This window comes from Lathamus discolor, chromosome 1, assembly GCF_037157495.1.
Source record: "Lathamus discolor isolate bLatDis1 chromosome 1, bLatDis1.hap1, whole genome shotgun sequence".
Classification (NCBI taxonomy): Eukaryota; Metazoa; Chordata; class Aves; order Psittaciformes; family Psittacidae; genus Lathamus; species Lathamus discolor.
Window position 1 is genome coordinate 81,014,114 of NC_088884.1, and position 27,717 is coordinate 81,041,830.

The 27,717-nt window shown below is 39.6% G+C and overlaps 1 protein-coding gene across 10 annotated transcripts in view; it reads right to left on the reverse strand.

Annotated features, from left to right (window-relative positions):
* The window catches only part of MICAL3 (microtubule associated monooxygenase, calponin and LIM domain containing 3), a 184,015-nt gene that overhangs the window by 75,154 nt on the left and 81,144 nt on the right, over positions 1–27,717 (reverse strand). For 9 of the 10 annotated variants that reach the window (XM_065682824.1, XM_065682867.1, XM_065682860.1 and 6 more), the window contains exons 3-20: positions 26,594–26,801; positions 24,947–25,063; positions 23,951–24,052; positions 23,277–23,432; positions 22,618–22,718; positions 21,682–21,939; positions 21,002–21,117; positions 19,602–19,728; positions 19,021–19,114; positions 17,727–17,874; positions 16,362–16,558; positions 15,352–15,464; positions 14,780–14,842; positions 13,902–14,075; positions 12,717–12,809; positions 4,827–4,883; positions 2,895–2,984; positions 273–380 (exon numbers count right to left, since the gene is read on the reverse strand). In XM_065682824.1, coding sequence (XP_065538896.1) covers positions 273–380; positions 2,895–2,984; positions 4,827–4,883; positions 12,717–12,809; positions 13,902–14,075; positions 14,780–14,842; positions 15,352–15,464; positions 16,362–16,558; positions 17,727–17,874; positions 19,021–19,114; positions 19,602–19,728; positions 21,002–21,117; positions 21,682–21,939; positions 22,618–22,718; positions 23,277–23,432; positions 23,951–24,052; positions 24,947–25,063; positions 26,594–26,801 — 2,322 coding nt within the window. Of the gene's footprint in view, positions 1–272; positions 381–2,894; positions 2,985–4,826; positions 4,884–7,582; positions 7,679–12,716; positions 12,810–13,901; positions 14,076–14,779; positions 14,843–15,351; positions 15,465–16,361; positions 16,559–17,726; positions 17,875–19,020; positions 19,115–19,601; positions 19,729–21,001; positions 21,118–21,681; positions 21,940–22,617; positions 22,719–23,276; positions 23,433–23,950; positions 24,053–24,946; positions 25,064–26,593; positions 26,802–27,717 lie in introns of all 10 variants that reach the window. The other variant, XM_065682872.1, reaches the window with a different exon arrangement.

The window sequence follows — 27,717 nt, forward strand, 5'->3', positions numbered from 1 at the left end:
AATAACATTTGAGAGTGAGATGTACCACTTTTCATCTACACCAGATGTTAAATGTATTTAGTTTCAAACTGCTTTACGGCTGACAATAACGAAGCTATGCCACAAACTGCCTCTGGCTTCTCATTTGTGCATGAGTATCCACAGAAATTGCATTCTGCAGGTGAAGCATTGCAAGCCTGGCCATCTCTTGTGGTGTGTCGTTGGCTGGTGGGGCTGGGGTGCAGCAAGCGAACACAGCTGAGTGCACCTCACAATGCTCAGGCTAATGCTACCTGTCGAAGAGAGTCAGATGAAGGTGAAGAAGGGCGATTAGAAGAACGGAGGCTAAGGGAGAGCTCCCACTGGTCAACAAAGAATCGGCGAGACGGTTCAGTCTCAGGCTAAAAAACAGAATAAAAACCAAAACAATCATACATGGCTACAGAGAGAAGAGAGGAGAAAATACAAACACTCAGGCCCTCTATGCCCACCATCAAAAAAAAGATGCTCATAGGAAAACTTGGAGGAAAATGCCTAGTGTATCTTCACTTTCTCCCTATCAAGACAGAGTACGTTACTCTTAATTTGCTCTTTACTGGGTTTTAAGTCTTTCAGGACCATTTGGAAGCAGTTACCTCCTTCTACAGATGTCCAACCTCCTGTAACCTAACCAACTCAGCCACTGGCAAAGCTCCCAAATCAATTTCCTCTACTCCTCCTGTATCTCCCACTGTTCTTTATTACTGGCCCAAGGCACGAAGATCATATTTCAGGCCATGTGGGACCTCTTCTATATTTTAACTATATAAACCAAAAGCCTGCTTCTCCTTGGAGATGGAAGAGAAAGAAATTAACTTGTATGCATCGCCAGTAATTGGCAGCAAATTTCTAACCTAAAATTTACTGTAAGCAGTTTGGAAACATCACACTAGAGAAGAATGAAACAGTATAAACCAATCTGCTGTTCTTGCTTATCAAATGGCAAACAAAAAATCCCAAACTGAGAATTTGCATCTTTCTGAAATAGGTTCCTCACAGGAGGACCCAATAAATTGGTCTTCCAACATACCCCTCATTAACTCTATGACTCATTATGCCTATCTCCCAACAAACACTTCACGCAAATAGGGAAAAAACAATAGCTGGAAGTATCAGACAAATAGTGCTGGTAGAAAAAGCGCATTCCTAGAAATTATAGTCTGGAATGAAAAATTGTGCAAGTTTCAAATATTTGACTCTCTTTTACAAGAAAATTATGGTGTTAGTTATAAAAAGGAAAAATAAATGTCATGTAGCTGTATGACCCACAAAAATAGCTGTTTCTAGCCACTTAGGATAGGATAAGCTCAAGACTAAATCTACTGAACAAAAAGCAAAATAGCTTGGCTTTCACAATTTCCCCAATTTAAAGAAATACAACTATTTATAGACAAATTTTCTATACTTCAGATCGTAAACATTTGATCAAATTTGTTTTCTGAAAATGTCATACTTTGCTAAGCCTTCCTTCTCTTACTAAACTATTGTTCTTCTTTTCCTTCACTTAAATCCCACACCATAATCCATCACTGCCTTGCAGTGTTCCAACATCTGTTTCCTTTTTCCTCTCTGCCCTACCCACTTTATCCTTTCCTCTATTTTGTGTTCTCAGCCTCCCCTCTATTTTCTCTTCTCCTAATTCTGCACCATACAGAAATTCGACAGAATTCAAAAATTATTTCTGCCTTTGCATTATAATGCTGTTAGTCTTTTCTACCCTCAAAAGGAGCTTAAAAGCGCTTAGAGAGCAACATAAAAGGTAGGAACAAGATGTTTTGGTCTAGATGTTCATTTCTGTATCGTCATTTCAACTAAGTAGGGAAACGCACACAAGCATGCTGTCTTTGGATCACGCCCAAGATTTTCAGTTGTGTCACTCATTAAGAGAGGTGCTAGGATGTTTAAACTAGTCTTCTTACTCAGTCTTTCCAAGTTTCTTCTGTGTCCCCAAATCCTACCTAAAATCTAACTAAAGGTTCGCTCTTTCTTCTTGGAGAACAGCTTCACTGACTTCAATCACCAGCAAAGAACAGCAATGAGAAGTGACCTAGGTATTATAAATTTCCTTTTGACATGGCTTGGAAAAGTTATGTCCACAAGCAAAAGTTCTGGGACTGCTATACTCCAGCAGAAGAAGACAGCTTGATTTTGGATGGTTAACTCAAAACAGTAAGTTATTAAAAAAAAAAAAAAAAAAAAAAATCACTTATGTAGACAGTGTTTTCCAAAAAGCACTCTCCAGTTTGCCAAACACTGTCCAAGATAACTGAAAATAGACAGGGGCAAGCAACTAGAAACTGAAGAAACCACTGTTCAAACCAGCATGCTCCCATATGCCAAGGACGACATACTGGAGAGAAAATTAAGCACAAAACCAAACCAAAAGTGTACACTAGAATCAAAGAAAATCCACATAAGCTGCCAACTACCACTGCAAATAGGTTTGCATGAAGTACGGACACGAAAGTAGCACTTCAGAGCCAGGAAGTGTGCCTGGAAAATGTAAATGTTGTTGCTTCCAGAAGCATCTGTGAGCATTTGACTGGTAGACAACTACTGTGAGATGATTTGATCTGGACTCCAGCTGGTTTTCAGCATGTAGTCTGAAGCTCAGAGGCTGCGTTCTACCTTATTGTTTATACTGTGTTTTGAGAAACAGAAATACTGTTATTCATCAAACAAGGAGACAGGTAAGAAGTAGCAAGTAGGATAAAAATACTACACAAAATAGACTTGAATGTGTCCTTTTAGCCATATGACTGTAGAGCAGTGGCCATCATATTTTGATGAATTTTTCTCTCCCTCTGACCCCAGATGTGATCGGTACCCAGAATCCCACACTGATACAGGACACCAATAGGCAGGGCTGTAGTCACCTGATGCCTCAGTGCAGGTCTGGACTCCAGGAGGGCCCTTTGCTCAATATTCTCAGGCACTTGGTCATCAGAAAATAAACGAGGAGATCTCTGTGAGATGAGGAAGGAGGTAGTAAACAAAACAGAAAAAAAAAAGCCCCCAAAGGAACACTGGAATGCCACACATAAGGTATGAAATTCACATGCAGAACAGTAACAGGAGCTCCCATGTGAAGGCTGCTTTTACTCTCAAAGGCTACTGTTCTAATCAAGTGCTAAGTTTTGACCCACAAGGACATGAAAAAAACCAGTCGAATTAGTTGTTATTCACAACTCTCCCACCTAGGACTGCTGCAGCCAAACCCAAACAAGCGTGTGGCCTCTCTCTCAATCTGGCATTACCATCCAAAATAAATTAATGAATAAAACCCGTGGCTTTATCATGCATAAAGGAGCTTATTTGCCAACTTATTTCGCCATAGTTCTCAATTCTCAGGGATTTCCTTTGCATATCTAAACCTGTACATACTTGTGCTTCTCAGATTTGTGCACAGAAACACGTTTCCAGGGTAATAATGTACTAAAGTTCTCATAAAGAATAAGTTAGCTTCCTTAAAGATGAAAAGTGAATGCTGTACTCGCCAAGAAGAGGATGCTTACTAAGCCTGGCTGGTTGAAGCAAAGTACAGCAAAATAAAACTCAGAAACTGCCAGTTTTACTTCTGCAACTTTGCTGTCCTACTTGTTCTTGCTGCGCTGTCAGGTCAACACACCCCGAAGCACAGTGTTTGACACCTCTGCTATTCTGGTTTTGCATAACAATCTTCTTAAACTGCTGTGTGGTGCACTTAGTGACACAGAAAACAAGACCTGGCTCGTGGCCTGCTACACAAGACAGGAGTACTGCTTGCAGTATCACACAGCTTCAACTAATTTGTTTGCACAGTTCAAAAGGGAACAGGCTACAAACATGTGCATGAAGAAACCTCAGGCTTGATCTGTCAAGAATGCCAGGGTGCTGCTATGTATTGCTAGCTGTCCTTCAAAGCAGAAGAGAAAACCAGGTTCACACCCAATTTATGAGGAACACTTCTCTCATTCAGATGCATTAATAATACACTCAATTTTCAGCTGCTTTCAGTTCCACCTACTCCTTCCTCCTAGATCATTTTCACTAAACCTAGGGCCTATTATAAAGCTGTGGGCTTCTGTGTCACTGCAGACACATGCTTATTCATTTTCTACTGCCTGTTAGAAAACATTTGGCCCACAACAGTCTTTTGTTAGAACACATTCTGAAAGTTGCAACAATTTTATAGCTGGCTACCACTTAAGACTTAATTCATTCAAAGCCTTTGCTGGAATGTCAATGAATTTGTCAATATGAATATAAATCAACCAGTTCTTTTGAGTGCCTTTCTTTTCCTATGCTTCTGTATTATACTGAGCCATTCAGAGAGACTGTTGAATATTTCATTGTTAAGAAGGCTTCAAAGTCTCCATATTAAATAATGCCTCATCATTTCTCCTTTTACTTTGGCCTGTAGGAGGCAAGATGGAATGCCAGCTGTTTAACCATCCAGAAAGCAAGCAGTGAAAACAATGCAACCATGTTTGCATGAATTAGCGCCAAACATAACTCTTCTTGTTCTGCTACAGCCACAGCATACTTCACTAAAGAGGTGTAAGAGAAAGAAGAATGGGAAGAGCTTAAGTGCTAGATCTATGGCAAAATAAAAGCATGTAGCAAACTGTTGATAAAGGCTTGTTATGCGTTTATGTGGGTATCACACAGAAGTAATCACTCCTAATTGACTCTCAGCAGCTCCAGTGTGTTAACAGCAGCATTAGGATAAGTGTGTTTCACTACCCAGTCTATTTGCTCTCCGTATTGCACATATCCACCACAGCCTTGTGTCATCAGCATCCATGCCATTTGTTCATGCTCTTTACCCTTTCCTGTCTGGGACTCTGCTCCCCAGGATAGTCAGCACCAGGTTCCCTGTTTCTCTGCAGGCAACAAATTATGAGCTTAACAACAATCACAGACCAACTTCCTAGTCTAAACACACTTCATCTGATTTTTCTTAAGATGCAGGCAGAAAAGAGGCCATAACGATAGCAGAACAGTTCGGTAAGAATATTCTAAACCTGCCAATAATAAGATGGCTCCTGTAGGAAAATGAATTTAAAACATATATTCATATAAGGTCTGTAAATGACAATATAGTACCACAATATAATGAAATTAGTACAGTAAAGATGCTAACACACTCAATGTAACTCATACTGTGATGTTAGATCAAAGGATGGAAATGGAAAGTTTAAAAGAAGTGGCAGAATGAATGCATTAGAAGCACAGAGTTTAAAAAGGTTTAAAAAGACATCAGTGTAACAAGGACACAGATCCATCTGACTTGCTATGAGGCCAAGACAATTTCAGGAAAAGAAATCATTCCTAAGGAAAAAAGAATGTCTCCAAAAGCAGACTTTTCAGCTGAGCCTTTGAACGGATCAGTTCTATAGCACAAGGAGCAAAAATTCCTCAGAGTTAAAAGGAGGAAGCCAAATTTTTTATTATTTCTTTGAGCAAGACAACATACAAAAAAAGTTTTTTATAGGAAACTATGTAGAAAATGGTCAAAGTTCACTTAGACCCAGCAGTAGCTAGCTCTCACAGCTGAACTAGACAACCAAAAAGACACAGGAGAAACACTTGAAGAAGCCAGCAAGAGAAAACATACAGCTAAAGGGTCCTTAGTGACTGAAAGCCAATTTCTCTATACGGAAAATGAATCACGTGCCATAGATTAAAAAGTAAAACTGCATTTAACTGCCTTAGCTTCTCTATCTGCAATCTTGGGGAAAACCTTTCTTTTCTCATAAAAGGTATCTGTCAAAATTTTCAAAGGATGTTGGCAAGAAGACAGCTAGCTATCACATCACAGAATGGTTTGGGTTGGAAGGGACCTTAAAGATCATCCAGTTCCAAACCCCTGACATGGGCAGGGACACCTTCCAGTAGACCAGGATGCCCAAAGCCCTGTCTGGGCCTTGAACACTGCCAAGAATTGCAGCAGCCACAGCGTCTGTGGGCGGCCTGTGTCAGTGCCTCACTAGTAGAGAGTTTCTTTCTAGTATCTAATCTAGACCTAGCCTCTGTCAGTTTAAAGCCATTCCCCCTTATCCTGTCATTGCATGCTCTTGTCAAAAGTCCCTCTCAATTTTTCCCAGAAGTCCCCTTTAGGCTGCTCTAAGGTCTCCCTGAACCTTCTTCTGCAGCCTCAACAAGCCCAAGTCTCTCAGCCAGTCTTCACAGCAGAGGTGCTCCAGCACCCTAATCATCTCTGTAGCCTCCTCTGGTCTCAGCCCAACAAGTCCACATCCCTCTTCTGTTGGGGCCCCAGAGCTGGATGCAGTACTGCTGGTGGCATCCCGTGAGAGCAATGTAGAAGGGCAGGATCACCTCCTTCGACCTGCTGGTCACGCTCCTTTTGATGCAGCCCAGGATACGGTTGGCTTTCTGGGCTGCGAGCACACACTGAAGCTGGCTCATGTTCATTTTCTCACCAACCAACACCTCCAAGTCTTTTTTCCTCAGGGCTGCTCTCAATCCATTCTCCACCCACCCTGTAGCTGTGCTTGGCATTGCCCCAGGCCACACGCAGGACCTTGTACTTGGCCTTGCTGAACTTCATGAGGTTCGCATTGGCCACCTCTCTAGCCTGTCAAGGTCCCTCTGGCTAGCATCCCTTCCCTCCCGTGTGTCGACCACACCACACAGCTTGGTGTCATTGGCAAACTTGCTGATCAAGAGTAAGTCCTGACTACTCTGCTAAAAGATAACATGCCTTACAGAGTTTATAGGCATACTAGCGTTCAGCAAAGAAACATTTTCAACCTACGGGGAAACTTATTTGTACAATCCTTATTTAAAGCTATAAACTGCAGCTTTTTATCACCTCAAGATTAGTTCAGGATTGATCAGGGGAGGAGTGCAATTTTATTACTGCAGTAGGAAAATGAAACAAAAATTTTGGAAAAGGATGCAACTCAAAGAAGCATGATGACTATGTACAAGACAAATATTAAAGGATTTTAGGTAATATTTAACTGGAAGAACACAAATGCATCTGCACAAACATCTGGATGCACATATATACATTGTGAATAGAACAGCTTTCTACTCTAAATTCAAACTCAGACTGAGTGAACACAAACTCTTATGAGACAAAGGTCTAGGTATGGGGGAAACATAAGGACCACAGTGGACATATGCAGGGCACAATGCTCAAAAAAAGCACTTTACGTCAGTAATCCTAAAAGAGTTTCATGGATACAAGGGCAAATTTTCAGTCAACACCCATTTAAACAAAGACTGGAGAAGGATAAAAGTTGCATTTTCTTTCCCTCCAACCATTTAACTTCTTTTTTTCTGCTACTCAAAACTGAGAAAGGCTACTGTAGTTATAAATTACTCTACAGTCAAAACCCTAAAGTGTCCAGTGGACTGGAGGGTGGAGACTCTCCATGCTTCTGCTGAGCTAATGCCAACGTATGTTTCTAACCTAAGAGGCTGAAGATGCCCTATCACCATCTGAAAAAAGAACTCTGGAAATTCATTTGTAAATAGGGTATCCAGTAACTGATCTAGTCACTTGTACAAGCAGTAATGAAGAGAGAGGGACAGAGCATGCAGAGGGAATCACCTGCTGCCTGGGATACGGTGGAGAGGAAGGTGGAGTGGAAGAAGAGAGCATGATGACTTTTTTGGGGCAGGTCCGAGAACATTCTTTACGCCTCATCTTTTTTTAAAACAGAAAAAGAAAACAAAAAAATCATAATAATAGTAGAAAAGTTAACATTACCATTGGCTTCGTTGAGACAGGCCAGAAAGCATGGACAGACAGACTGCGATCTTAAGCTCACACATGTCACAAATGACCCAAAGATATTTTATCTGAAGCCGAAAGACTTAAGTTTTCACCCACAACCACACAATCACGTGTCCATTTGACGGATTCTTCTTCTGGCAGCCAGTGAACAGTTTCTTACACAAAATCATCAATTAAACCAACAGTTTCTGACTCAAGATCTTACCACGAGTGAAAGGTACAACTTGGAACTCTCCATACCACAGCTGGACTGCTCTTTGCTTCATGAAAAGTTACTTGTTACTGGGCCTCACAATGGTATTAAACTACCTCAGGCAAGTTAAACTCTACTGCATTCTAACAGAAATAGAGCTGGTTTATAGCCAAAATGCAGTCACATCTAATAGTCTGAACATTACACAATGCACACCCTGTCATGTGTCCTCATGATGAGTGTCCGCATTTTAATGTGCTAGAAAATATGCCTTTCTAGGTCTCTATTCCTATGTACAGTCTTGTCTCCACCACTTCTTGACATTAATGCATCTTCTGCCTGTTCATTAATGCCCTTACAGCTAAGCTGACACATCTGTTTGGGTGTTCTCTTCCTTTCAGAAGAAAAAAAATCAACTCTTAATTTCAACCAGATGCTACAAGCAGCTTAAACTAAAGCACATAACTTTGCACTGAAGCAGACGAGGAACATTTACATCCTGTTTCAAAAGGCTCCGCTGTGAAGCCACTGATTTCTAGCTGAAAGACTGGCAACACTTTCAACCCCTACAGCTGTTCATGGATTTTCGTCTGACCTTGAAGTCTGCACTTCAAATTTCAAAACTTTCACAAACTCATGTATTTTTTTCCATGGCAGATCTCAGAATACAACATTGTATAGGCATATGAAGTTCAGTCCTCCAAGAGGATGCATTTCTGAGCATGCAAACACAAAGATGGCTATAGGAAAGAGAAATAAATATCACAGATCTTAATACAAGATTAAGAAGGAAAAACAGTATTTGCAGAAATCATTGGTGGTGTATAAGTTCTCTTCTGTTGAGATTTCAGCTCCTGATGGCTGTGGTCACCTCAGTCACCAATGTGGTCACCATTGCATATCTTTGAAAACCACAGATCCAACAGAGTTACTGCTGCACTTTTATCACACCTCAGGGAACTATCTCAAAAGAACAAGTATCAGATCTCTAGAGGCACAAAAGATGTGCACCAAAAGACATGTGATCCCTATCTTGTAAGCATCTATGTACACATCCGTGATTTAAGCTTGCTGCTGTTAGAAGACCTATGAGACTATAGCAGAAAATGCTGAAGGCATTTCTCAGTGCACTGAGAGTCTGGAAAGCCAGGACAAAATCCCATTTAAAAGGTCCACTTCCCATACCATACCCAAACATTCAAATTCTCTTCTGGATAGACCATATGGCTTTCCCATGGCTTCATGATCCCTGAGGTGCTCTTTCCCAAAACGGCTTGGAAAGCAACAGAACACACACCAAGATGTTTTTATCCAAGTAGGCACATTCATTTGAGGAGATTATCCACCATGACATGAAACACAATGCAGTTTTTTAGGAGATATTACCATCACACAAATTACACGGATTTTCACTGTGCACATACACTTAACAGTATCTTCGTGCATTACTAGCTGCTGCTGAGGTGCTCATAACAGCACGAAACCAATTTTGCCAACACAGAACATTTCCAAAGTGCAGCTTAATAAAGCAGATTTTGTAATCCAATTCAAGAGGAAAATGCAGGCCACGCAGTATGCTGCAAGCCACAGACTGGTGAGGTTTTCAACCTGCTTGATCTTTTGAAGGTTCTCCCTTTCTGAGAGAAAGAGCATTAATGGTCTTGTAATGAAAGTAAAAACTGTTTCAGAACAGATTCTGCCAGAACTTCACTCTTTCTAGGAATTCTGTTTTAGCAAGCCACCTCTACAACAAGTATTTTGCCTTACAAGCTCATTGCAACTGCTGGCCTCATAATTTTTAACTCCAGGGCAAAGCAAGAATCTAGATCTAAACTGAAAAGCAAGTACAGCTAAGGAATTCCATCTGACAGACACTGGCAGGCAATAGCCTTATGCAGATGTAATTTTTCCATCAAAACTGGGGGTCCAACCCACACCACATCCCTTGCAACTGTGTGGTTTCCCTCCTGCTGCACTCTTATGCTTTTACAGTATACCTTCCTCTTCCGCACAGTTTTCAAGATGCAGGAAGGACCAAACCTATCAATCACAAGACTTGAAATTGCCCTTCTCCCAGCTGAGGATCTCAACTTAATTCTGCCTACTGGCAAGAACATTAGGCAACCTGTGGCTTCCCCTCCAATAATACGTCACCACTTTGTTCCCTTAGGAACTGCTTTGCTCCTCTTCAAAGGACTCCAGCAGAACGTATGTGCTATGTGATACATCTTATGCACAGTCACTGACATAAGTTTTTTGCTCATAACTCTCATACCACACAAGAGAACCCTTTCCCACAGCTTCATGAACAGCTCTTCTGAGTTGTCCCTCTAAATTGTCAGGAGCAATACTACTCCTTTATAGCATCTCCAATAACATGCACTGGCAGCCAGCATCAACTCCACTGTTGGAAATCTGTGGCCCAGGAAATAGCTTTGTAGCTAGAGTGCCCAATGTCACTGTAGAAAGCCAGTTCAGAACTGTAGAAAGGTACAGTCTCACAGCTACCAGATTCTGCATGTCTAAGCAACCAGAATGAGTAATCACAGTAGCCTGATGAAGCACTGCTTCAATAGCTTCCCGCAAGATGGAAGTTTGACAAAGCTGAATAACTTGCTCAAGTGGACAGCATCCTGCCTCTGCTGATCTCTGATCTGTTGAGAATGAATGGTTCTATATACACCCATGGCTTTTGAATGAACACAACTGATGTTCTTCACTTTGGCAGGCAAGTAAAAAGGAACCTTTGGAATAGGGACTATGTCAATTGTTTCTTTGATCCTACTGCATCCTGCAGGTTTTGAATCCTGGAAACCCGATTTTGTTCTTCTCCATTTCAGTTATCCAATGAAGAGCACTGCAAATCCAGCAAGAAACCTGGACTGAAGAATCAATCATCTTCTGTTCATGCAGTAAAGCTTATCAAGGAAACATCATCTCCATGTGTAATCTTGAGAGGGAAAGCATCCATACAAGGCAATCACTGTCAGTGTTGAATAAAATAATTTAAGTCCTTGAAAGTACCACTGTTACAGAAACATTTTTCTCAGATCTGCCCTACATTGCTGCCTATATGGATATTCTACCAATGTAGAGGGAGACCAGAAGGAGTCCGCTACCACCACCCCACTTTTTTTTTTAATTGTGTGATTCAGGTATAAGCAAAGAACAAATACAAGAACACCCCGCTCTTTGGTGAGGAGAAAATCTTCATCGTAAGAGCAGGAAACAAAAGGTTGTCCTTTTTTTTATCTATTACAAAAGGATGACAGTAAGAACTTGTGTTTCACTACAAAGACTAATTATAAAGCTGTCGCAAAGTTTCAACAGCAGATTCAAACAGAAATCTCAAGGCTGCAGGGATATGATCTTTTCCAAGTGCTAAAATAAAAACTTCATCCTTCTTAGCAGAGAAAGACAACCAAAGCAACCCAGTTTTCCTTTTTCTGTAGGGAAAGATAAGCAATGGTCATCAACTGACTTAATACTGTACAGCCATTTATGTTCTTTTGTATCAGATCTTTGGGTATTCCCCCTTTACATGGGAGGTATTCTCAAAAGACAAAATTTGCATTAACCATGGAAGATGCGTATCCATCTGAAAGTGCTCATCAGCCTATAAAGAAGATTTTCGTAAGACAGAAGCGCAAACACTGAGTCAGGAAACCTAAACATAATGCTGTCATTTTTAAGACTCTCTTGACAGTCCAACTGACAGCAATTCTTCTGTCTTGGGTCTTCTTCCTTGGAAACAAATCTTTCAGATCATGGCAACAAGTCATGACGTGCAGAATTGTGTTGAATGCTTCAAAACATGAATATCACTGTGAATGCTTCATCATAACAAAACAGTGAATTTCCAAACTAGTGTCACCTTCTTCCTCTTGACTCCAAAGTTTGCTCTGATTAAACTGCAACCAGAAAGAAGCAGATTTTTCTCCAAATTACGGCTGCCAAGAAAGTACCTCTCAGTACTCTCAGAAGCAAGAGGAGGCCATTTGCACAGGGAAACAGCAGAAGCAGAGTAAGCCAATGAGGTAAGTATCCCTATCTGCCTGAAAAAACTGTCACAAGCCTTAGCTGCTGAAAGTGCATGGCTGAAATAAAAACACTGGCTATGACAATGGGCCAAAACATGAGAGAGAATAAAATCTGATACCTAATGATTTTCCTGCTAGTCTGAAACCATCTGTGGCAGCAAACCTAAAATTTCCTTAATTTACACCAATAGAGGCATCTGCAATGCCATGCATGTGAGAAGTTGGCAAGGAAAGTTACATTTGTCAGAGAAAGGGAAACCACAGCGAAGTCTTCTGTAACTGCAGAACACAAGATTTCACATGTGAATAGCAAACGTAATGACCAATTTTACTATTTATATCAAGGAAAAGCTTTAATATCATAGGTGACATGACACCTTTTACCTCATTGTTGTGATAATAGCTTATGTTTCAAATATAAGAAAACACAGAAAAATCTAGATAATCTACAGGCAAGTTTTCTGCTAAAACATCCACTGAAACCCTAAGGAAGCTGAAACTATGAGAAGAGGGCAGGGAAAATTTTCCTAAGTGCTTTTGAAATATTAAACCATGCACCATTACCAAAGAGTGATGTTGATCTTATTAACCAAAAGCTAAATTATTTAAAATAAGACTCACAAAAGGTGCTAGAGAAAGACTGGTTTAAAAACAGGACAGTGATAGCTGGTGTTGGGTGCAGGCAATGTGTAGTATTCATAATTGGTTTCTTTACCTGTTTCCACTGGGGTATGGGAGCAAGACGGCCCTGCTCTCGTCTGCTGGATGGCTGGTTGTGAACACGTTCTTGATAAGGCAGGACAGGTTGCTGCATGCAGGTTGTAGGGAAAATGGGACCAAGGAGGAAAGATAAAACAGTAAAGGAAACTCAAAAAAGCCAAAGGAGTGGGATACAGAGTAAGACAGACAAACATTAGAGAAAAAAAAAAAGGGTAGGGGAGAATTTATTTAGCAACTAAAATATTAAGAAATGAAAAAAAAAAAAAACCAACCAAAAAATAGAAGAAAAAAATGGGAAACCACACATATTTTTGTTCCTTCTCTTTATCTTCATTGTTTCTTCAAATCAGCCTGGTTATTCCAGCCATATGTAGTAGCTGAGAAACATATGATTGATAAAGAGTAGGAGAAACACCACCATTCTAAGGTTGTGTTGTATTGCTAACACCGATGTGCAGTGTAGCACAGACATACTTGACCGAGCTTTAAAGTAGCGAGGTCAGGTCCCACTCAGTCTGGCCATGGCAGCACAGAGCCTGGCACAAGCTATGAAGACAAACCAAGCAGCAGAGCAAGAACTCAGGTCTTTAAACCATACTGAGCCTTATACAGCTGACACTGCACTGCTGGCAGTAGCTTGAAGTGACTCATTTAACTTTGAGGATAACTACCCTGCAGCTGCAATAGTCAAGATACCATCCTGAATAACCAGCAGTTACCCGCAAGCTTCGCTTGGAATTACAGAAATATCCTGATTGCAAAGAAACTCCCAGGCATTTACCTGCTGCACTTACATGCACATGCAAAACTTAACCACAGTTCACAAGAACAAGCAGATGTAACACGGCATGATGAAGTTCGCATCAAATTAAATGACCATTCTTAAACATTAGAAGTGGAATGTTTCTGGAAAGCTTTTAAACAGCAATAGCAGTTATAAAAGAAACCTAATTGTGAAAGAACTTACACAAGACAGGCAATAACAGAGAAATGGACTTTTATTAGGAAGCTCTTCTCCAGCCCATACTCCTAAATTTTATCTTTTTTGAGAAAGCTTCACTCTTCCCTAGGAAAGCCTTTGAAGCAGAGAAGTGCCGCTAGCATCCAGCCTCAAGGAATGCATCTTATTATTCATTATTTTCCTCCTCAATTCCAAAAGGTTTTATTATCCGTCTCCTACCTGTCTTCGTAAGCTTGAGGACTGCACTGGTGCATTCTCCTCAAACTTGGCCAGTAGCTGGGTTGCCATAGACTTGACTTTGTTCTGATTCCCAATGGCAGCGTCAATTCTCCTCTCTGTCAGGGCGCTCACCAGTGTGGGCCTTTCTTCTCTGTAGCTTCGTGGTATGTCCTCCTAACAATCAGTGATATCAAAAGATATAACCGGATCACCTTTTCATCTCTATGTGGAAAACTAATCTATTAGTCTGCACTTGAAAGCTCACATTTCTGTTTCTTTTAGCATGTCATCAAAAGTTCTGTTAAACTTTCCTTACCTTTTCAGCCTTATTTGATACACTTACCAACCAAAGAGACCACAGCTGAAACAATCCCATGAATCCCTTGACATAAAGCAAAGGTGTATCTCTAAACCTTCGGTGACATCTCAAAAGACTAAATTTTAACTCATTTATAGCTATTTGGCTATAAACATTTCAACTAAAGGACTGACTTACGGGGCATATTAGACATATTTGCTTTTTGCACTAACCATGGCTAAAGTTTAAATATGAATGAAGCTTCTGTCTGTACTGCATTACCTTACTAAGTGAAAGTTTTATTCTTGGTGTCCTCACATCAAACCAAAGTAAACTGCAGTAAAAACAGAAAATGGAGGAACTGCAACATTTCAGTTGTTATGTACTATTCTTTCATAAGCATCAGTCAAATATTTACACTACAGGTATGACAAAGCATAAGCGCTGAAGAATTAATTTTTATCTAAAAAAATAATCTTATATAAACCCTGTCTGGAGATACAAAATGAAAGGACTGAAGTAGGAAAAAGAACCTACCCTATGCTCTCTTCCCTGACACCTTCTTCATTGTAATACTTACATCCTCAGATTGGCTGGTTTTTCTCCTCTTTCCTGCACCGTCCAGTTCTTTTTCTTTTTTGTCCTGAAAATGGAAGGAGGAAGCAAAAGAAATAAGCAAACACCAAAGATAAGGATTCTTATACCTTTCTGGCCTCAGACAAATGTCAGCAATGTACTTAAATAAGCTTTTCAATGCAGCTGATTAATTCTCTGGGCTCATTCTCCATTTGTTTAAGAACAGGGTTTTATCCTGATCTGCATTAAGAGATTCTTACCTTAAAACTGTACATTCTTCAACACTTTCAACTAATTGGGAACTGAGTAACAAGTTATGTTCCAACACAAAATATATTCCCAAATACCACTACAAGGCTGGGATTTTAAGACTGAAATATACCACTAATTAAGAGTACATACTACGGAGTGATTCTGCAGTTCTAAATGTTGTGCGCTGCCCCATACCAAAAGCTGATGAACGCATGGTCTCTTGTAAACACACAGTAAATACACACTCATACATGCACGTCTGGTACCACTTACTTGACAGCAACCTAACAGACACAAGTGGTATCAAGACTGTGGTACAGTTACCTTTGGAGTGCGTTTTCGAGAGATGCTTTGTCCCAGTTTACTGAGAAAAGAGATAGGCGATTTGGTACTGGCAATTAGGGCAGCTTTTTCTTCTGCATTCAGGTCCAGACTATCTGTTAGCAAAAAAACGTAGGACAAGGGAATGCCAAGAGTTCTTTTCTGTGGTGCTATTATTAAATACACAACTGAAGGACTTGCTGATTGTCTTTTTTAATATACCACTTTTCACAGATTCTTAGTACAAAATTATTTTAATGCCCAGAATTACTACCCTTCTCAGCTACTCTGCTTTTTAATTTTGCCAAAATCAATTCTTCTTTCAGGGTATAAAACCATCCAGAAGAAACACTATGCTTGTTTGCTCTATTTACTTTCATATTTAAAGGGCATCATGATCATCAGTATTCATACAAAGAGTTCAGAGTTTTGGAAATCGTACCTGATACATACTATATTTTTAAAAGGCTATTAAAAACATTTTTTCCCCCACCAGAATTATATACTTGAATTAAGATCATCGATAGTAAAGCTGTAAAACATTATTAATATTTAAAAGTAGGCCATACTGATTTGTGTCAGGCAATTACATTTTTCTGTTCTGATCAAAGCCCTTTCATTTCTCATTGGCCTGAAGTTAGTCTCACCATTCATGGATGGTAAAGAGGTATGAAACTTAGCCAGTGTTTTGAAATTACCCATTAAGCAGCTACTAGCAAGGCACCTCACATAAGCTAAGATGAACCCCTAAGAACAGCAAGAAAGCAGAAAAGTTATCTAATATTGCTGAAGCAAGTTTAAAACTTTGGAGGACATTCTTTGTATTAGCTCTTTTTTCTCCTCCTGATGCTGCTAACATAGTATTTATCAGCACCACTAAGAAGTCAACTTCTTGTAATGTAAAATTAGTTAGTGACTAGTACGACCTCACGCAGAAGCAGCATGACGATAACTGAAGCACACATGCTCACTCTGAAGCCATCTTTGAATCTGACATGCCCCAAGCTCCTTACCACTGGAGGGGATGGTGTCTTTGAACATCTCATAGAACTGTGTGAGGTACATCACCATGGAGAGTTTATCTGGCTCTCCAACAGATGCCATTTCCTTTCCAGTCATAATGGGACATATTCCAAACTCTTTTTCAGCAATGTCAAAGGCCAGCTGGTTATTCTTCTCCACATTGTGCTCATCCAGAGAATCAAAGTCTCTGCAAAGGACAGAAGAAGGGTATGCACTGAATCAAGTAGAAACCAGATCTCTAAAAGAATCTGGGGATCCATTTCCTTTCTTTTTTCCCTCCCACCAAAACCTCTAAAATTTATCTGCCAGCACCCTTTTCGTATTGCAGAGTTGATGCTACTTAATTGTGGTGAACTTTGGCTCAAATTAATTCTTTTTTCATTTTTTGCTCCTTCTCCAAACCCAGGTTTTTCTTCTTAAAGACCTTATTATGCTCTGAAATACACCTTCACGTCTTCCTTTACCAGAAAGCTGTAGCATTTTCCCCTGAATTAAATCTTGTGTGCTTGGAACAAATGTAAGTCTTCACTTTTATTCCCCTTTTTTCTTGAAAGATCCGTATTTTCAATCTGCTGGCTTTTCCCAAAACTTGTAGAACTACATAAAAACTATATAAAACGCTACAGCTTGTAGTGAGTTACATAAATTATTTTAAAAGCTATCTGAGCTATCCTCAAGCTATATAGCTATGAAAAGAATAGCTCATGTTATCTCAAGTAAACCAATAGAGATGTAATTCAGTGCACATGGAAGGCAATAACCACATCATTTTTCAACATGCTTTACATTAGATTATGTGTTTAAATACAGCTTTAGTGCTTACTTTTTCTACTGTCCCCTTGGGAAATTGAAGCCATTTCAGACTTTAATTAAAGTACCAGAGTCTTTGCTACTGTTACTTCTTCCAGCCAGTGTTTTCCCATTCTAGAATCTGGGCACTGTTTTACCCCACATATCATGGAAGAGGATTCCTCTCATTTACCCAATATCAGCATGCTAGCATAGAAGCAGTAGCAATATCTTTCTAGCCTGTGGGTCACTACTCTCAAAAAGAGCAGCAGTTCATAGTTTCACAAGAAACTATGAACTATACCTAACCTGACAGAGGAAAAAGCTGTCAGTCAGTAATGCTTTCCAGTCGATATCAATTTGAAGCTTAATTCTGCCTAATCATCCAGAAGGGAAAACGACAACACATTTATCTTGATATTCATCATGCTATTATGACCTTCCACTCTGCTGGTGAATTCATTTCCATCTATTTCTCCATGTATTGCCTCAGTCTCCGTACAATTACTTCTAAATATCACTAACGTTCTGCCCTTCCCAGTTATTCAAAACAGACAGTTACTTACATTAAGTCTGGACGGTATCTGTGGATAATGGCACACAAAGCTAGGCCACTTTTCCATGACATTGTGAGATCTGTCACATTAACACCAGCATATCCATCGGTTTGCCTCTGGCACCAACTGAGCAATTTACTAGAGCGAGCTACAGACTCTGTAAAAAGAAATCAATCACATTTTAAAGTAGAAATGCGCAATGTCTTTTTCTGGAATTCTAAATACTAGCCCCACTAATCAACAAGTAAAACCTTCATGCAAACAATCTCATTCTACAATAGGCAACACAGGACAGAATTCTAATTTTTTTAAAAGACTATATTCATATTCATTTTAGATTCAAGAAAATTTTTAATTTGCTAAAAAGTACCTAAGTTATAACTTGCCAGGCTTGCCACCCTAGTCCTTTTCACCCTAGAGCCCCAGGAATTATAAAGCAGTTGCAAAGGCTTGTTAAATATGATCAAAAGGATATACAGTAGCACAATGCTCTCTAAAGCCCAGATATATTATTTCTAATGGAAGAACTACAAATGTACTTCTGCAACTTTTTCTTTTCTCTTGAAAGCTTTCCTTTAAAAGCACTGACCTGTTTTGACCTTGCCTTACTGCAAGATCTGATGAGATTACAGCCTAAAGGGATGTGATTGCACGGCAAAGAACAAATCAAAAGACTACACAGCTATTCAGCAGTGAAAGGGAGGCCTAGAAGCAAAGCACTATTCCGAGAGTCCCCAAACACTATCTGGGCAAAGGCAAGGTATGCAGAAGAAAAAGTTCAACATAGTCCTTAGGGTACAGGACAAGTAGACAGATACTGAAATGCTTATTAAAAGACATCCAACTTTCAGAATAATGCAAGCAAAGGGAGTTTCATTTGGTTAAGCTAAGGGATGAGATTGAGGAAAGCATAAGTACGAAAGACTGCATGAGAAATACCCTCTATAATGTTTGTAAGAATTCTGAGTTTCCTGTTAGAGTGAATTCAAGGTAGGCTTTTGCACTCTAAGTAAGGACATTGTTATAGGATAAAGGAGGTGAAAAGAAATACTTGTATAACCAAATATGCTTAGAAATTTAACCACATTGTTAAGCAAGGGAAGTTAGGCAAACAAAATATATTTACATGTTTGTGGAAACTTGAAAGATTGTAAAACCAGAATGTTGATGAAATAATCACTGGATACAAGTTCTAAACTGAAAGAGACTGGCTAAATAATACCCTACAGCCCTGTTGCTTTATGGTTGCTGCACTGATCCAGCTCCAGAATACCAAAAAGAATAGCAGAGTAGCTAGGCCTACCATTCCGAGTCAGCTTAGGCGTCCTGGAGTTCACAAAGTTCTCTATTTCCAGGTGAATGTCTTTCAAGTCTCCTGTATTATACAAGTGGCGTACCTAAAATGTCAGAAATAATTAAAAATTACCAAAATGCCAAGTACCCAAGATCCATACAGAAAGAGCTAGAGAACAAGGAGCTGTCCCAAAGGAGGAAGATATGCAACAAAAATCTCCAGTCCAAGAATCCCCAGAACAACAACGATCAGCTCATCAGTGTTGAACAGTCTAGCTGACTGCTGCTCAGTGGTTACCAAATTGCAATGACAGGCTGCTATACTAGATTATCACCAAAAAATGCACATGCACACAAACACAAATGTATCATTACAGCATGGTTACAACTTTCAAAATCAAGAATTCCTAAAACAGGATTTGTTTGTACTAAGTACAGAGGTCTACTCTTGACTGACAGACCCGCTTTTCACTGCTTTCAAGTTACACTGCAACATAACGTCACTATCTGTTCCCAAAACATTAGTACAGCTTTACTTAAGCAAAGACACCACAGATTACAAGCATTCAGAAGCACCATTCATACAGTTACCTGCTGTGGCCGTAAGAAGTTGACGTTGATATTGGGATACCGGGTGGCAGGATCAATGCTGTAATGGCTGAAGTTTTTACTCACATTCTCAGGCGTGGTCTGAGGCAGTAGCCTATAAATGCTTTCCCTTGGGAAAACAAGATTAAAGGGAAAAATGTATTTTGGTTTTGCCTTGATTGGTTTGTTTCAGGTTTTGTGGTGGTTTTGGTTGTTTGTGTTTGGTTTTGCTTTGTTTGGGGGAGGTTTGTGGTTTTTGTTTTAAGACACGAATCACTGCTAACACTGCTAAGTGAATTCTGGAGATATAACCATTCAGATCAGAAAACCAACCATTTTAGATACCGACAGCTAAAGATTCTGTATATTAAGATCTACAATTTAATACAACTCCAGAAATCAAAAGGGGGGAAGAAAACAATACATTAAAAGCGTAAGCTGAAAGGACTCCCCAATAGGGTAAGAACATTTAGACAGTGAAACAACTCAAGAAGGCAGCCACCAAGGGGACTAGAGCATTTGCCCTGTGAGGAGAGGCCAAGGGAATTTGGTTTGTTCAGCATGCAGAACAGAAGGCTCAGGGAAGATCTCACTGCTGTCTCTTAAAACATCTAATGGAAAGGTGATAGAAGTCTGGTTCCAAATACATTATAATCTTAATTTTTTTTTTTAATTCAAACAAATGGAGGTTTTAATATCTGTTGTGCCATTTTTGCAATTCTTAACATTATACTGTGGTTCCTGATCCCGAAGCTGCAGTTGCTTATGTTTGATAGGTTCTACTATCTGTTGCTTTTACTTATTCTACCTTTTAATTACCTGAGTTCTGATTCCTAAGAGCTCACCTTGGGTCACCAAAAAAAACACACAACCAAAGATGACAAAACCATCAAGAACTCAATACATCAAAGACAGAAAAGATGCTGTTTAGCTTGCATGAAACAAAGTGACCAATTTAGGAGAATACAAAATAAAAGCAGGTGACAGCTTCCTTAAAAGGAAATCATAAAAGATATTTATAAGATAATAGGGGATGGAAAAAAAATTTTGTCTCTGGTATTTTAAAGGCACCTGTATCTTCATCTGGTTTGCTATTGCAAGGATGGTGACAGTAATCAGGCTCACTTCCTCCACACAATTCCAATAAGCACCAAGAAAAGATTCTTCAGCTAATCTTTTTTAAAACTAGAACCAAGAACAGCTGCAACATTTCTTATTCCTCTATAAACATACTTCAGTTTATCACCTTCTTAGGAAATTTTTCTTCAACTGAATTATACCCTCAAGCATTCTCATACAATTACTGAGAATCCATCTCCCATTCTAGCTATCTCTACTAGAAGAAACAGAAATGAATGGTGAGATTAGTTTACAACTGAAAGGGTATTCATTTGCTGTATTACCTCTCTGCGAGAACTTCCAAAGGACTAGCACCGAGAGACCAACTTCGTACCATCCAAGCAGAGTCCATTGCAGCCAAAAATCCCCTGGCTATTCCAGTTCCCATTGGCCAAAATGGCTAATATTATAGTTTAGGGGAAAAAAAAAAAAAAAGGCAGAAAAAGGAAAGCATCAATTAGGGAAAGTTTTAAACAAATATCAAGAATATATTCAGATGGTAATCTGCTGGGAAACTATAGCTCAGTAATTAGCTGAAAGGCCTACTCCCACTGGGCTAGAACAAGCCAGATGTATGATGAACTGCCCATGAGCTTCCCGCAAAGCCCATGTTCCTCTGTTTCCAACAGCAATTCCTAGTCTGGCATGCCTTAACAGCTTTCTCTTCAAGACTGTACTTTTTTACCAACTACAAAATGGAACCTATTAACAGGTCTACAGTAAGTTCTGTAATCATCCCAATGAGGAGTAGATAAAACAAACAGAACTTCAGAGCAATCTTTGCACATTTATTTGCACATTACCATCCTAATTATCCTGCTTTCCCAACACTTCGCTCTTCCCTCAAACAGCAGCTTCCCTTACAGTAACTCTCTTACAGGCAGCACGCATTTCAAGTGATGTGTGCTACGGCTTGTGCGTAACACTCCAATTCACTGTTTAAACATAAGTTTAAAACACAAACCTCTAAGAGACTGTCCCCAACCAGTGCCACAAGTAACTGGTGGCCATTCTGCTCTCGCACCAGGGCTGCGTTCTCTGATGCATACATGCATGTGAAGTCAAACATGGCCACATCTGGCTGACCATAGTGATTGATGGCGAAGTCCAGTGATGGCAGCTGCTGGTTAGTGGAGAAGTCAGCTGCTTCTCTGGCATAGTTTAGCAAAGCCTCCTGGTCCACATTCTCCCGTGAGAGTAGCAACTCTGTGTCAGCATAATCCTGCCAAAACCACAAAAGTAAAGTGAGATAGCCAAATCCACAAGTTTATTTTAAGGGTGGTATATACAGTAGTTGGCATTAAAATGCTGACAAATCCACTGATACAAGTTTGCTTTCTAATTTCTTTCATTTCTATATCCATATTTGTGTTTCCAAGGGAAAATCTGTAAATCAGAAACAATCTTGCAAGCATTTCTGATTGTGAAAGGGCTAAGAAACTCCTGAGCATTTCTCATCACACACTTTTTAGGCAAAAGGCACAAGATTCCAATCCTTCTTTATGTGTTTGTGGCCAAACTACTTTTAAATCAGCTTCTATCAGAGTAAGATACAGGTAAATTTCCAGTACTTTTTTTCACTTGCTGCTTGTTCATTCCCATAAAACAAGGGAAGCTCAACTATGATCAAATATTGTTTAAGCATACCTTAACAAGAATGAAACTCCCAAATCTACACAGAGAGAAAAAAATTGGAGTGGATATGTCTTGTAACACTCTTCTGTTTTAAAATACTTCAGGCATTAACCACACATTAACCACATATTTCTGTTCTAAAATACACTGTATAAAAACACTACATGGTGGAAGAACAGCATGTTTCCCTTCTTTAGGCATACTGAAAGCAAATTGTTCCAAAAAACCTTAGCTTAGAGAGAATGTAGGAAAAGATAATACCCACATGCCGTATCACTCCTTTTTCCAACAAGCTCTGTTTTTTGGCAGTCATGACAAAGTAGTGCGTATCGTCTTTGTAGTAGACAATGTTCTCCAAGTCAATACCTTGTGACAGAACAAAAGACACGGTGGTGAAGGGACAAGTTACATGCTACATAAAACACAAGAGATCTACTGGAAGAAAGTGAATTGAAAGTACATGGTTAGAAAACCTTTGAGAGAGAATGCTAAGCAGCTTTCTCCCATGCTTTTGATGGCTTCAAAATCTGAATCTTCAACAAGCCACAAACAGCAATTTTACCTGTATATAGCTACCCCTTTAAAATATAGTTGTCATTACAGTTTGCATTCAGATGTGGAGTGCAAGAATCTGAACTCAAGATTCAGACTTTTCCGATTTAGGGTTCAGATTTCCTGAATACTATCAGGGAAGTAAGTTCACCACTCCTGAACAAAAATGACACATATCTGAATGAGACACATCTGCTTTGTACAGCTGCACAGAACAGCCATAAAAACAGGAAGTCAAATTTCAAAGAAAGCAATGACTGGTTTCCTTGCACAAGAATGTTCATTTATTGACTAAATTTGATACCCAAGTTACAAAGTTGCAATAATAAAACCAAAGAGTTTTCACTGGGAATCTGACAATTGCTGGCAAACCTGTGGCTTCCCGCAAATCCTGGAAGAACTTCTGGTTGAATATGAAGGCCACACCGCTGATCTCTTCTACTTTGGCTTCAGCTGTGGTGTTGCGATTGATGAAGTTAGCTGTGATAGCAATTGCCAGTTTACCACGGAACTCTTTTCGCCGAAACCCTATGGGGAGGATAAAGTAGTAATACTGAAAAACAGAATACACCTTCAGGGAAGGCTCAGCATGCCAAGGACAAATGCCCTCACAAAATAAAAAGAGAGAATGGATTTGGTTAATTAAAAACTCCTCCACAGAGAGAGCAACAATTGCTTCATCAGAAGAAAAAAAAAAAGCTCTCCTCTCTCTTTTTTCCAAAAGTTGCAACTTGCACCAAAAATATTACAAGACAATTCTCTACTACACAGAACAATATTCGACACTTCAATTCCTACTCTCAGATACAACACTACTCGAATAAAGACAAAATTACCCGTGTTAAAACATGTAATTCCTTTGCTAGTGGATAGGAAGAGGAAAAAGACAACCCACATGTCAGATACAGATGGATTTTTAATGGGCTTTGCATCTCCCTTTCATTAGTCAAATGTCTCTCCACATTTTGATTGGGATGCTAAAGGCCATTTTTCTTCTAATTTAAGAATAAATTCTGTTTCAAAGTGAATTATGGATACACCATTACCTTCCAATGTGTTCCTCCTGCCATCCCCTCCAATGATTACTTCAAACTCATACTCAGATACTGGATGGGTTTTTGGGTGGACCAATGCACGCCAACCTATTCCTGTTAACAAACTCCAAGTTAATATAAGCAGCGTTTATAATAGAAGAAATATACACAATCACCTCTTAGTATCCATAATCCCTTCTTCACATTGTCAGTAAAGATACACTGCAGGACAGGTATTGCTGTTGACAGGGCTACTGCTGACTTGCACAGTCACTCTGTGTGAATCAGAGACAGACACACCTCTGGTAAACCCCCCTATTACCTGTAAGAATCACTATAACCTTTATGGCTTCTCTACTATCTGTTTAGATTGGATATAAGGAGGAAGTTCTTTCCTGTGAGGGTGGTGAGGCACTGGAATGGGTTGCCCAGGGAGGTTGCGAATGCTCCCTCCCTGGCAGTGTTCAAGGCCAGGTTGGACGAAGCCTTGTGTGGGATGGTTTAGTGTGAGGTGTCCCTGCCCACGGCAGGGGGGTTGGAACTAGATGATCTTGAGGTCCTTTCCAACCCTAACTATTCTATGATTCTATGATTCTAATAGGATGCCAAACAAATAAAGCCACTATCACCCATGGCAATCAGAGAACAGATTTCACAGAGATACAAAAAGCGAAACAAGGATCATTCACTGACAAATATCTTCAGTGAATACAAGGAAAGGAGTTGTTTTAGAAAGGTCTCTTCTAAGTGTAGTAGGCTTAAGTATTTTAGGAGTAATTATGATCTACCATGTCTTAGTCTACTTCTGTGTAGTACCTCAGGTGATTTTGTTTCATACAGTAACTAATTCAGATTTGTCACTAGAAAAAAAATCCTATGAAAAATCATTAAGTGTATTGATAATTTCTTAATGGAGCATGAGGTAAGGACTTGGAGTCATAAGTTAAGGAGTCTGTGTATCCTACCATAACTTCCCCTTTCTCTACTGGACATTTCAATGATACTTGCTTTCATTCTCCTGATCCTCCGGGGGGTAAACAAGCCCCTGAAATTCCACATTGACATGGATCTCTATTCCCAAGATCAAGGCAACCTTCAAAAGAATAAGCTGGAGCTGACGGATACCTGCAAAAAGCAGATGATAAATAAAAGCAAAAGAAAAGAGCACAAGTGCCCACATGTCTCTGTTTGACATTTCTGACAAACTGATGTAAGGCCAGATGCTACTTTCTTTTTCCCCTGCTGTGATCCCAGCACTTCAGCCAGCCAGCACTGGTGTGTAGTATCACAGCATGCCAAAAAACTTCCATATAGCTGAAAACCCAGTCCTTTTAAAAAAATAAAGATTAACTATTATTTATATGTTTCAGTCCCCGAATCAGCAACAAGGGAAACAAACCAAACACGCACTGCAGCAGAGGGAGGGAAGAGAACACAAGCAGGACTGCACTTTTGTCACAGGTGGCAACAAGCTATTTGATCAGCCTAGCTGTAATACTGAACTGCACCTTCATCTAAACACCTTTAGCTTGGTGAGGGCATACTAAGCTCCTCACCACCTCTTTCCTCTTTAGGTAAGATAGGGAGTAGATATGAAAATGACATCGTGCAAACTCTGTTTATTTGAAGGAAGACAACTTGCTGTCATATTTCAGATAATGAAGGAAAAAACGTTCCACCGAACACCAAATTTCAGCTGTGCTAAGATACAAAAGACAACTACATGCATGAAGTACTGGAAAAATTAAAATGATAAGAAATAGGGAGGGGAAAAAGTGAAGTGCAAGACTGAAGTTCCACAGATATTCCAGTTTTACCATTCCTTGCCAACAACAACAACAGGGCAGTTTTTGCTTTGGACAAGAAATCAAACCTTATCTACTATGTTTGTGTCATTTTATACTTCCCACTCTACGCACAGTGGAGAACTGTGCATATGTGTCACATTATGCACTGTGGAGAACACAGACTGGTGAGCAAAAGCTGTCTGTGCCATGCCATTCTTGAAAGAAAAACCGAGAAGTAGTAACTCCTGCTCCAACAAAGCATTCAGCTTTCAAAGGAGACTGATTTCTCAGATTTTGAGAATCATCACAATTATTCTCAATTTTTATACATAAACCTCTATTTAATCAAAACTTATTCATAAGCTGACAGTGATCTTGAAAATATCTTCATCAGTCTTCCAAAAATTTACATAGCCAAAATTGTTCCTCATTTTTCCACATCGACATTCACAAGAATGTTCAGAAGCATTTTTCTTTTTTACAAGTTGATTACAAAGGCCAAGAGAATAATGTGGCAGCTGCAGGAATGCAATAGCAAAAAAAGGAAAATTAGCCATTAAATAAAAAAAAAGAAGAAAAATGTTTGAATCTTAAACCCATTTTTCAGTGTACGAAAAGGATATGCCTTGGAATGGTATAAAAGACAACAGGTAACGCATGTATTACAATCTCATGAGACAACATATTTCTTTCACATCTACGTATAGGCTGAAAAGCACAATGCAAAAGTAATAATGCAGAATTGTACCATAAGGACTTGAGAGCAATGGCTGGCGCAGGCTAAATCTTAATGAGTTACCCCATGCCCCCCCCTTCTTTTCCCCTGTGAAGAACAAGTTCTGCTGTGTCTAGCAGTAGTTGTACTTACTGATGTGGTCTATGGATCCTGCACAGAACTTGCCATAAAACTTTTTGGCGCCAAGACCCCTCAAGTCATGTATGGTGAATGGCCACAAATGCAGCACGTTATTGCGAGAAAAGGCATCCCTCTTTTCTATGACCACCACCTTGGCTCCAAGGAACGACAGGTCAATGGCTGTACGAAGGCCACAGGGTCCAGCCCCAATTATCAGACACTGCAAAACAACCAGCACAGAGTAACTTTACAGTCCTAGGAGGAAACAGCCATTTTTACCATAGGTTCCAAGCATCCCACATCTCTTTGGAGTAAGTGCTCTTTGTCTGCAACATAAGCTGAAATTTCAGGTCTTTCCATTGTTAGCTACCATGTATTTCCACTGTTACCTACCATGTTTTGCCACTAATATATTAAAGCAGTAACCACAACATGAAAATAAAGCTTATCACAGTAGCAAAGTTTGAAGAAACAGGCGGGTAAACTGCCCATTTGCAACCTTTGCTTTAAGAGTTGCCAAGGTATAGTCTCCAAGCTATGTATGCAGCTGGAGAACAGCAGTATTTCTGAAGGCTTCTCCCTCCCCGAGTCCATCCATCTCTCATCTTCCAAAGCCTAAGCTGACCTTTCTTGAGAAAAATGTCAGTAATAGTAAAAATTCCTCATCCCCAGTGAGAAGCATAGCAATGGCTGTGTCAGATAAATACATGAGATGCTAATATTTTTATAAATGTCATCATTTAGAGTAGCACAGTCAGGAGTTAAGTCAGAGCATCTAACTTACGCCTGCGCTGGTGCTTCCATGGCAGCAAAGGAAACCTCAGGAAAGCAAATATAATGTAACTACAAACTTTGTGTGACTAGATAACTTTTATCAAAATATGTTTTCTCCAACTGAACCTTTGTCATATCAAAGGACTTTCATCTCCTATCTTTTTCCGCTCTACCCACAAACACTATCAGAGGCTATTAAACAACCTCAGAATGTAAACATCTAGTGTCGGAGAAACAAAGTGTACAGCAAGATCATTACTTTTAAGATAAAAAAGCTAAGATAGTCAGTTGAGACTTCTTGCCCACAAAAACTGAGATCCACAAAGCAAGCTGGAATGGGTATGTGCATTCACAGGAATATA